Genomic DNA, 12010 nt, shown 5'->3' with positions numbered 1-12010 from the left:
GGGCTGCATGGTACCTTGTGCGTAGGAGTCATTTAGTCAGCTTCACAATTTAGTCTGACAATATATTCAAATTTAAGACGATATTTTAAAACTAGCAATTTAAAAATAATCAGTTATATTTGATTATGTTTTCTAATTATCATTTGCCAAAAAATTAATTCGATGTCTCTAAAATTGGAATTTGAATGTGTGTTTGTTTGTATTCGGGATATGGAACTTCGGATCATTGCTATATGGAAATCCGATCATGAAATACCTAATACCTCATAGAGAAAGCATCTTTGCAGGCATCTGTTATTGCTTTGGTGTTCTATGTTTGAGGTATAATAACACAAATCAAAATACATATCATATCTGTTTTCCCACATTTGGACTGCAGTATTTTTTTTGATCTGATAACCGATAACCGACAAATGGCTAAAATATCAGAAGTATCCTAAATAAAACTACTTCTGCAATTATCGAAAATAAAAACATTTTCCCATTTTCTCATTGCAGAATCGGTCGAGGTGGACGTTTCGGTCGTAAGGGAGTTGCTATTAACTTCGTTACTGACGCTGACAAGAGAGTGCTGACAGATATCGAGAAACATTACAATACCACTATTGAGGAAATGCCAGCAAATCTGGCTGATATGCTGTAAATCCTACCTGCCCTACAACAAAGAAGAAAAAGCAGCAACAACAACAACAGCGTAAACCAATAAAAGTTCAGCATCAACTACAGTAACATCTAAGACCGAACAACTGTACGACCGGGAAACCAAACTCCGCGACGACGTCCAACAAGGTAACCTGCAGAACATCTCCTTACTCTTTACCCAAACAACATCTGACGACCGTCGTTCAAGATACTCTAGATCCGAAGATACCGAAGGCTTCTTTCAAATTCAGGTGAACAAAAATACGAAACTGATTCAATCGTAATCGCTTTTTACCAAGAACTAGCCCAGTTTACGTGAGTCAGAATTGCGCGAATGTTTGCGAGATTTTCCTAGATTATTATCAGTGTACACATCCGGCAAAGATACGCCTAGTTTCTTTCCAATAATATTAAACTGTACTTTTAAAGGAACTTCTTCGAAGATTAATAAATCCTTAGTACTATGAATTATCAAATAAGTGCATAGTTTTCATGCTAGGGAAAGAAACCCTTCGGAAAGTGTTTACTACTTGTATTTGCATCAAACTGTTACAAATATTGTTTTTTTTTATTAGACTTCTTTTGTTTAAGTTTATTAATCATTTTGGCCAACCTACTATTATAAAGAAGTACCAATCTAGAAAAGCAATATAAAACTAAAAGTATTATGCAAACTGCATTGAAACATTAAATGACAACTTCCCGAAAACCGTTTTACAGAATTTAAGGAAAAAGACTCAATGCCATTTTCATACCGCTCAATTGCAGATTTGAACCACGAAGTAATTATGAGATTCAAATGATTTTCAACTCTATTGGTGTACCTACGTATAAATATGATGATCGTACGGAGCAAAGCCGAATGTATTGTCATATTCCAGGTTGTTCGTTCTTGTGCCGCCAAACGCCAGTCTCCCTGCACACCGGTCGCACGCGCATTTTCTTCGATTGCACATAGCAATCGAGTGTAGCCGACGTCCTCTTACAGTTTCTCTGCCAGACATCACTTTTGCTGGTCTCTTGTCTAACAAACGTACTGTCAAGCCCACTGTAATCTGCCGCATTTTACCAGCCTGCCGATGTCAGCATTTTTGTACACTTGATGCGTCTGCGCCATTCACCATTTTCCACCACGTAGTATTGAAAGCAGTAATTTGTCCGTTTTTAGTTTCACAAGAGAGAATGCATTTACGCACAACCTAGCACACGTACCCAGTAGTTGCCAAATTACCATATGGGAGTGTACTAGAGTGTGGGACTCCTTCAGACGGGTGACTGGCCATACTCACTACGGTCATCTTGTGCTCCATCCATCATTTCGCACACGGGACTGCTTTCCAGTATTACTTCTGGGGGGTATGCTGTACTTAATGTACTCACTCACACTGGCACTCATACCATGTGAAACTTGCTTGGATGTTCACTCTGATACTCCACTGACATGTCTCTAGTCTCAGGTCTCTAGCTGTCAATAGCGGTAAGTAACACCAATACCACGCTTACGACAGTCCTGCATCGGTATTAGCAGTTCATATTCCAACTTACGTACTCGCTCTTCTGTCATGCCTCGAAGTGACAATAGCGGTTACACGCTACGACACTCCTACCTGCAGATCACCCACCCTTCTGCCGAAGCAGCCCACGCGCTACCCTACCGAAGAAGATACAATCCCCATGTATCTTGGGGGTTTGGGACGTCATGCTCCAATCCTTGTAAAGTCACGAGCGAATCGGATGTTTTACCAGGATGTCTGACGCTCGATTTTGACCAATCAAGCTTCGCACAAATCAGTCGAATAAGCTTTGCCAAAACGCCATGTTCTAGCTTTATATGACACAGTTCGTTCCACAAACAGTCCACGAGTTGTACCTATTCTAGAAAATTGATTAAGGATTTGTCGCAAAGTAAACATCTGGTCTGTCGTTGATTGTCCGTCTGGACCTTTTAGGAAGCCGCTTTGACAACCGCCGACAAAGATCTTCGCAAACGGGCACAATTTGCTAAACAAAATTAGAAAGAGTATTGAGGGTATTGAGGATTGTTAAACAGTCTATTCTCGCTTAACTTTTCAAAAGGACCTAAGTAACATTTTTTTCATGAATTAATTTGAATAGCGCAATCAACAGAACAATATGAAAGTTTTTGATTTCAGTACTCAAAATAATTCATGAAAAAATGTTACTTAGGTCCTTTTGAAAAGTTAAGCGAGTACTCTTTACATCTCGATGTTCTATATCTCGATATCTCTCCCTTTGTCGATGGTTTCCCGGTCCCTTCAATCTACATACATTCGGACTTTCTACATCTTGATAACGTCCTTATCTCGATGTGTTCTGATCATCTTCTTCTTATTGGCATTACATCCCCACACTGGGACAGAGCCGCTTCGCAGCTTAGTGTTCATTAAGCACTTCCACAGTTATGAACTGCGAGGTTTCTAAGCGAAGTTACTATTTTTGCATTCGTATATCATAAGGCTAACACGATGATACTTTTATGCCCAGGGAAGTCGAGACATTTTGACATTTTGCATTCCGACAATTCTCCAGACCGGCACCGGGAATCGAACCCAGCCACCCTCAGCATTGGCGTAGCCAGAAAATTGGTGTGGGGGGGGGGGATCTCAGAACATTTTTTTATATGAGAGGGGTAGAAAAAAAAATTCTTCTAAAAATTTTGTCTCTGGGGGGGGGGTCTGGGGTGTAGTCTTGATTTCAAAATGGATTCGGCTGGAACGACTCCCAGATGATTCTAATGACCTCTCCGCTGTAACGGAACGACCCCAGGTTGGTGCTGAACAGCGCTATGATGTTCCGGTATTTGAGCAGCAATAAAGCAGTAAGGTATCGAATGGCCATAAACATTTTCTATTGCCCACTGTGTGTGGCTGAAAATATGAAGAAGATTATGCCTCTGAAGTTCTGAAGTCACGATTCCTGATAACTAGGGTGGGTGTACCAATTGTCGCCATACATAAGGACAACTGTTTCTTTTTAAATAAGTAAAAAGCGTGCGGGTCGACTTTATATATCAAACGAAAGGTTTTACTTCCTGCTCCTTAGAACTGCTGTGAAAATCACAATAAAATATGTTATAATACTCAAAATTGATTAATCCATAATAGGAACGCATGCACCAGTTATGGCACTATTCTTAATTTTGGTTCCTTATTTGGCAAATCCCATTGTTTTCTTATGGGATTGGCCAAATAGGGACCACTAGTGCGATAACTGGTGCAAAGGACGTCAAAAATTGAGCAAAATTAATTTTTACAATTATGCTTTGCTTGTTTTGGAGGATATCAAAGGTGATATCGGATCATATGAATATGCTTTATCGGTCTGAACTTGTTTTGTGGTGATTTGATTGGCCATTTCGCATATGAAGCACTAGTGCGACAACTGGTGCTATAGCCACAACTGGTACACAACATACATCTAACTTTGCGTATAATAATCCGATTTTGATAAAACCAGGACCATCAGAAGCGGACACTCTTCTAGTATACTGTCCTCCTGCAAAACCTGAGATTGGTCCTTGGCCACCGGAAATGTTCCGGGTTTTCCGAGGGTATGTTCAAGATGCATTTTTTTCACTGCTTGTCATTTTATGTGACGTTAACTTTCATCATGTGGCCAATGGTGGCTGTAGATCGAGAATCCATCTAAACTACACAGAGATACGGCCATTTCCGTGAAAACGGTACCGGGAACATGATGAAATGATAACAGATCGGAATAATGCAAATATGAGTATCTGGTTTCATGGATTTGCGAGACGATGATTACAGAAACATTTTCAGAATGATAGTGTCCACTGCAAGGTCCACTGCCACCCTTGTAGCAGGTTCCATGGGCTTTCCAGGAGGTGCCGGTTTTGGCACCATCTGGAACCATGCATATATGGGTGTCAAAATTCATGTTTTCCCAAGACGATGAATATAGGATCTTCATTAGAGATATATTTTGAGGACTGTAAGACTCTCTGGCCAATTTGTAACAGGTTCCGGGTGTTCTGCGAAAGTGACATTTGATCAGGGTGTATGGCCAATCCCGCACCGATTTTACGAAAATGGCCATATCTCTGCGTATACCTTACGGATTTTTGATCTGCAGCCAGCACTGGTCAGCATATTAGTTCTAGTTTCTGGGGAAAACATAAAACATGATGGCAGCAAACGTCATATAAAATTACAAACAGCAGAAAAAATGCATTTTTAACATACCGACGGAAAACTCGGAACACCACCGGTGGCCAATGGCCAGTCAGAGGTTTCGCATAGGGCCAGTATACTAGAAGAGTTTCCGCGTCCGATGGTCCCAGTTTGATCAAAATCGGATCATTCTACGCAAAGTTATGCTGATTTGAACTTCGACATTTTTTTGCCTATCTCAACCTTTTTGTCTAACCCCTGTAAATGATCTGATTTTCTGATTTTTTCTGGATCTGGTTTTCTTTCTCTGTTTTTGACATCAAAGGATGGAACGAAAGAGATGCCAGATCGAAAACAACTCAAAATTTGGGTTGTTTGATCTACCCGTGCAATAACAAACACATCAAAAACAAGAGATGACGTCTGTTTCGTTGTCGTTTTTAATAGCAGCGAACTTTTTTTTCGAACTAGTACATACCTATATTGATTTTAGGGCCCTCCTTAGCCGTGCGGTAAGATGCGCGGCTACAAAGCAAGACCATGCTGAGGGTGGCTGGGTTCGATTCCCGGTGCCGGTCTAGACAATTTTCGGATTGGAAATTGTCTCGACTTCCTTGGGCATAAAAGTATCATCGTGTTATGCCACATACACACCAGTCAAGCAGTTCGACGAACATTGACTCCACCCCCAAGAAAATACTTCGGTTGCTGCTTTGTTTGAACGTGTGTGAAGTTGTTCGAACAACAATTTGACAGTTGGCGGCTCGGTTGGAAAAAATTAAAACGGTTTGATTTTGGTTTGAGTTGTCGGGGGTGGAGTCAAGGTTCGCCGAACATGTTTGAGCATTTGTAGTGAAGTTGCACAAACCCCCATATATATTTTGATGGTTGGTACTCAAGTTGGCGCTTCGGTCGTTCGTGTGTGGTATTGTTGGTCGAATAAATTGATTGTTCGTGTCGCTGTTGATATAACTTGATGGATGTTTGAATAAACGAGAGGTGGAGTCAATGTTGGTCAAACTGCTTGACCGTGTGTACGTTCCATTAGCTTCATGATATACGAATGCAGAAATGGTAACTTGGCTTAGAAACCTCACAGTTAATAACTGTGGAAGTGCTAATTGAACACTAAGCTGCGAGGCGGCAATGTCCCAGTGGGGGATGCAATGCCAATGAAGAAGAAGAAGAACCCATATTGATTCCCTGCAGGGAATATATTATTTGCCTTGCACACTTCGATATTTCCGAGAATATATATTCTACGATGCTAATTTTGTAATCATAGTTAGATTCTCGAATATTTTCATAAAAGCAGGAACTATGATAACATAAAACCGAAATTTGCTGTAGAGATAATGCTAAGGGCCGATGCCCACGTAGCGTTTTTTCAACGCTGCGTGCACGTGGCGTTGAAAAAACGCAGGTGTGCATCGGTGCGGCGACGCTGCGTTACCGCTTTTTCCCGATGCACACTTGCGTCCTTTTAACGCCGTGTGCACGCAGCGTTGAAAAAACGCTACGTGGGCATCGGCCCTAAATCACGAGATGAAAAGATACACGGTTAGAAAAAAGTACCTAATATTAGGTACTTTTCACTCAAATCGGGGGTTCAGTGTGGGAACCCAAAATTAAGTAATTTTTTCTTGAAATTAAATAAAATTCACTTAATATTAAGTAAAATATACTTAATTTTAAATAGAAGCTAATCAAAAGTTAGGTAAATTTCACTCAACTTTTGTAAACATGAGATTACTCAACGTTGGGTTCCCACACTTTAATGCCCTTGTTGAGTGGTTTTGCTCTTCATTTTATGACAACAAAAGGAAGAGGGAGGGAGATGCAAGAGAAAAAAAGTACCTAAAATTAGGTACTTTTTTCTAACCGTGTAGCAACAAAATTGTCTTCTTCTTTGTTGCTGACAAAAATTTTCGGGTCTTTGTCATTATTAGTGTTAGGCCGATGACATACTGACGCGTGTGCGTACGCAAACGCGTCCAAGACAAAAGAATTCCTCTTGCTGCTATTCTGCTTTTCATGTGCTTAGACGCGCTCCGAATTGCTTGACCCGTCACCATGCCATCGCCCTTAGTCTGATTTGTGTTGCCCGGGATGGTCCCTTCAATATCGAGTAAGTCCTTCCCAGCGACCTTACCTTTTTTAGCTCTCCAACAGCCTTTCTCACGTAATAAGCAATCAGTCAACTTTGCTCGCAAGACTAACTGGAGACCTTATAGCTCTGGAAAATAGCACTCTAGTACACGTAAGTAACCGATAAGGAAGGAAAGTATTATGAATGCGGTAGTCAAGTTTTTTTTTCGGTTTCAAGCGTCATACATCGACATAAATCCAAATATTTATATTCTATCGATCATAATACTGGTGAATCTCTTCAAATTATTGATATAAGTTAGTTATAAAACAGCCTAATATTTGTGACTCCAGTAGCCTTGCGAGCAAAGGCGTAGGATTGCCAATCCGAGTATGACGAGTTCGATTCTCGGTCCGGTCCAGGATGCTTTCGGGTTGGAAACTTTCTGGACTAGACCTCTTCATGTTTTCAAAAAGTATAAAAAATTCAACCGGTCAGCCCGGAATCACAATTCTTATGCTGAAATTAGCCTCCTGTCAAATTTTCAGCTAATTCGGATAAAATTTCGAGGTGACTCTAGTCAAATTAATGTTTTGGGCTATTTTCAATTTTGTAAAAAATCTAACAAAAGATATAAACGCCGAAAATCATCGCAACAATCTCTATACGGAAATTTTTGGTGTACTCTACAAGTCTTGTGACCATTGCGATTCGTTCCGTTCACGGTTTGAGTTGGGTCTATTGGGCACAGTGAATCCATTGTACTTGCCACACAAGATACATACTGATGCAATGGGTTCAAACCTAAAATGATGTAACTACAAAATTAAAAGAAAATTCGAATTCCAACTAAGCCATGTTAAAATCAATATTTCAAGAACAAGTGAGGTTGTCAAAGTGCGTTTTCAGTTTTATAGCCCACATTATTGTTAGCCATTCCTCATAATAATTATGTGAATATAATGCTTACTTAACCTTTAAATGCGCAATGTTGTTTTAAAACAACAAACCGAAAATAAGTTTAATGTTAATGATTTCAATGGTTATTTACGTTAAAAATATTTCCGACGATTTCTAAAAAAAATTTAAGTGCATCGACATATGAAGAGAAAATCCTGAACAAAATATCGAAGTTATTGAGTTATTGAAAGCAAAAATAATGCTGTCCAATGAGCAGCTCGAAGTAGCTCGAAGTTATTCCCATCCCTCTCATGCCCATTTGTTGAAAAACCTATCAAGATCTCGTTTTTGGAGTGATCATATAGCCTTTCGGCACAACTTTGTTGGACGAGAAAGGCAAAAAATCCTGAAACTGTTATATTATATTCGCACTATGACCTGAATAACATGTTATTCAAATTATCGACAAAAGAAAGCTCATCAAGATAGCCGAATAATATGTTACAAAGCCCTAGTGCGAACATAGTATTAGTCTGTATTAGTAAAGCTTTACGAGTAATTCGGGCCAAACGAATCTTAATTCAAAACTAATTGATGTAAAGTGCAAAAAAATGAAATACAAATCTTCGGTAATCTACAAGGATCCAAGTGACAAAAACTAAACTAAGGGCCGATACCCACGTAGCGTCTTGTCAAAGTTGCGTTATTTTAACGCAGCGTTAAAAAGACGCTACGTGAGCATCGGCTCACCTCTATAACGGCTCGCGGTGTTTGTAAGGTTTGAGTGGAAATCATGGAAAAAACGATCCATAGTCATTAATAACACAGACAACCAGACATAACACTGATGCAATTTCCATCGTCCATAAACTCAACGGTCGTTTTAAATGCAACTGATTGTGTGTTTTATATCCAGAAGCGCACGCATCGTATACCTTTATATATGACATCTCACACTAGCGCTTTCTGTTGACATTGTCGTACTAAACATTTCATGCAGCATGCACGTGAGATGGCGATAAAATAGCTGAGCGATGGATTTTTCAGAATTTTTGTCCAGCTGTTACGTCTGTTTGTCTGTGCTAAAAGTGTTTTGATAGCCTAGATTCAGATTACGCCATTTATGATAATAAATATCATGATAAAGAGTAACTTTATGATAATTTCCATAAATTCAAATCTTTCTCATATTAAAAACCCATTTTGTTTCACCGAGTAGTGATACTGTCTTTCTCGCAGTTAGTCAAGACGCCAACCTTATATGGGGCTTATATGGTTCGATGAACCATTTTCTACATAACTTTTAAACGCAAAGGTCGATCGTTATCAAATTCAATAGTGATCAACAAGGCTGTGTCCCCCGTCGAATAAAACTTGTTAAGAGAAAATCGGTTAAAGATTACTATAAGAAAAGTTGTCTAATGTTTTTCTTAGATTTTGTGCACACACATACACACATACATACACATGACAGACAGACATGTGCTCAGTTCGTCGAGCTGAGTCGATTGGTATATAACACTATGGGTCTCTGAGGATTCTATATAAAGTTCGTTTTCGGAGTGAAATGATATCCTTTCGGTGCATCTTCGTTGTACGAGAAAGACAAAAAGATAATTATTATGATAAATGGCGTAATCTGAATAGGCTATAAACCATACTTGTATAAGACCACTTAAATACCTTTATAATATTTTGTTTTTCTTTTTCTATTTCCAGGTGTATGAGAAATTCCAAGTTCAGTCGAGCTCTTTGGACGTATTTTGCTTGAAAGATCTTGTATGTGTATCGAGAACTAACCCGTACCACAATCACAACCAGCAGATTAAATAAACACCTTTCAGAAGGCAACAAAACAAAACAGTCGCAAAATACTACTAAAATTACCAAATCAAATCTTAATCACAATCCTTGGAGAAGAATTCTTAACTCTTGCTACTTATTTACGTTTCTAACCCCTTAACTCCTCCTCTTTCAATCTATTACGAATGTAGAATCGTTTCAGTACTAGTTAGTGTCAGATAACAGTCAGTTACAATTACCCTTAACATCGGCGGCCGAGATCGCTGTTTCGGGGCCTCACCTCGCACAGGAATAGCTTTCTGTTTTGTGAGGTGAGGGCCCGAAACAGTGTGACAAGTTAGCGTGAGACACGAATTAGGTAAGCCACTGCTTGAGAAAATAGGAAAAAAAGGGAAATCTAGCGTTAGGTAACCAATTAAAATCACTTCCAACCGCACGCGAAAATAGGAAAAGAGCAAGCGAGCACAAATAACTGTTCTGTTACTTCTAATATAATGGTGGTGGACTTGAAGAATTGGATGAAGAATTGCAAGATCGTGAACTTGACTCCTTGCTTTCTAGAGGTTTAAATTTTTTTCGGTTGTAAATTTTTGTTTTATATAATAAAAAGGAACATGTGAATCAACAACAGCTTGTAATAAAATAATAGTAGGTATATCCCATTTGAACGAGTGTTTGTGTCTATTTGATGTACACACCTTTGATAATTTCCGCTCTCATTTTTAATTATGTGTTATATCGATGGGACCTTCTTGAGGACTGCTGGAATAAAGTTAAAACTGCGATTGACGAAAGCAAAGAGCAACGTCGAATATGTAATTATGCCGAAACGATTGGTTCGACGAAGAGTTCAGACATATTCTGTAGGAGAACCACGAAGCGCGGGTGGTCAATATGCAGCAAAGAACGTGGAACGCTATAAACGGAAGCGGAGACACCAGACTCGGCTTTTTCAGGAGCAGAAACGCCGCCTGGAAGATGCGGAGTGCGAGGAGATGGAACTGCTGTACCGTTCTGAAGAAATACGCAGGTTCTATCAGAAGCTCAACGCATTCCCCAAAGGTTTCGTGCAACGAGCCGAGATGTGCATGGATAAGGATGGAAGCAATCCGGTTTTCCGGATGAACTGACACGTTGAGCAAGTCGAGTCAAGTACGAGACACTGAAGACGGCCTCATAGTTGAGGTCGAAATACGTATCTGTAAAGATAACAAAACGTAGTGGAATTAAATGGAAAGTACTAAACTCGTCTTAGACAGTTGAAGACATTCCACTAAAAGAGCTCAAATATTTTTTTCTTACACGGTTGATCAAGGCAAGATGGATCGGGTAATGTGCGTAGTTCGAGTTTCAGGGACATTCTCGAGTCCCTTTGAAATGTGCAGAGGGTTACGGCAAGGTGATGGTCTTTCGTGTCTGCTATTCAACATAGCTTTGGAAGGGGTAATATGAAGGGCAGGGATTGACACGCGTGGTACTTTCAGCTATTTGGCTTCGCCGACGACATAGATATTATGGCACGAAACTGTGAGAAGATGGAGGAAGCCTACATCAGACTAAAGATAAGCGGATCGGAGTAGTTATCATAATAATTATCTTTTTGTCTTTCTCGTACAACGAAGATGCACCGAAAGGATATCATTTCACTCCGAAAACGAACTTTATATAGAATCCTCAGAGACCCATAAGCTACGTTTTGACAGGGCAAGTGAATTGAACAACTCAGTTGAATTCAATTGACTTGGCAAAAGTTGAACATGTTCAACTTTCTTTTCGTTCAAGTGAATTGAATTAAGATGTTTACACGTTCCATTCGCGTGCGATTCAAGCGACTTGCTCAATTCACTTGCCTTGTCTAAACGTAGCAATAGTGTTATATACCAATCAACACGTCGAAGACGAAGTACATGATAGGAAGTTTGCATCGGTGGTGACGAAATCGAGGTAGTAGAAGAATTTGTGTACTTGGGCGCACTGGTGACTGCCGAAACGTTGGGGATGCCATCCAACAGCCAAAGACCAATAAAGAAGCTGGTAAGGATGGTATAGGAGCTGAGCTCATCAAGATGGGCCCGGAAAAGCTGGCCATTTGCCTGCACAAACTTATACCATCCTCTAATGCCGCCTACAAAGTGATATCACCGACGAACCGACGTGTCATCCCATGGAAAAAAAAAATCAAATTTGCTGCCCACGACGCCATGATGAAAGATCATCGAACACTACCGCCACCCCCATAATGGCTCGCGAAGTTTTCGTATAGCTCAGCCACCAACCTAAGTGTATTAACATTGAGATTCTCACGTCTGAATGTGTGAGTGGCGATAAAAGGAAAACAAACACTCCTAGATGGTGCAACTCAGCAAAGATTGGGTAAAAACAATCCCGTGGCAAGACATGCTTTTCAGCGTAGCGAACATCT

The 12010-nt window shown here is 40.0% G+C and overlaps 1 protein-coding gene across 6 annotated transcripts in view; it reads left to right on the top strand.

Moving 5' to 3' along the window:
- LOC134211910 (eukaryotic initiation factor 4A) overlaps positions 1-10250 on the top strand; it is a 31404-nt gene extending 21154 nt beyond the window's left edge. For 4 of the 6 annotated variants that reach the window (XR_009979146.1, XR_009979145.1, XR_009979143.1 and 1 more), the window contains exons 4-5: positions 499-789; positions 9505-10250. Coding sequence is in view for 1 of the 6 variants with exons in the window: in XM_062689299.1 (XP_062545283.1) it covers positions 499-643 (145 nt within the window). In the remaining 5 variants the exon portion in view is untranslated. Of the gene's footprint in view, positions 1-498; positions 1122-9504 lie in introns of those variants that run through there. The other 2 variants (XR_009979144.1, XM_062689299.1) reach the window with 2 other exon arrangements.
- The last annotated feature ends 1760 nt before the right edge of the window (positions 10251-12010 follow it).

This window comes from Armigeres subalbatus, chromosome 2 (genome assembly GCF_024139115.2).
Source record: "Armigeres subalbatus isolate Guangzhou_Male chromosome 2, GZ_Asu_2, whole genome shotgun sequence".
Lineage (NCBI taxonomy): Eukaryota > Metazoa > Arthropoda > Insecta > Diptera > Culicidae > Armigeres > Armigeres subalbatus.
The sequence above is the reverse complement of the archived record's forward strand: the minus strand, read 5'-3'. Positions and strand labels throughout refer to the sequence as shown.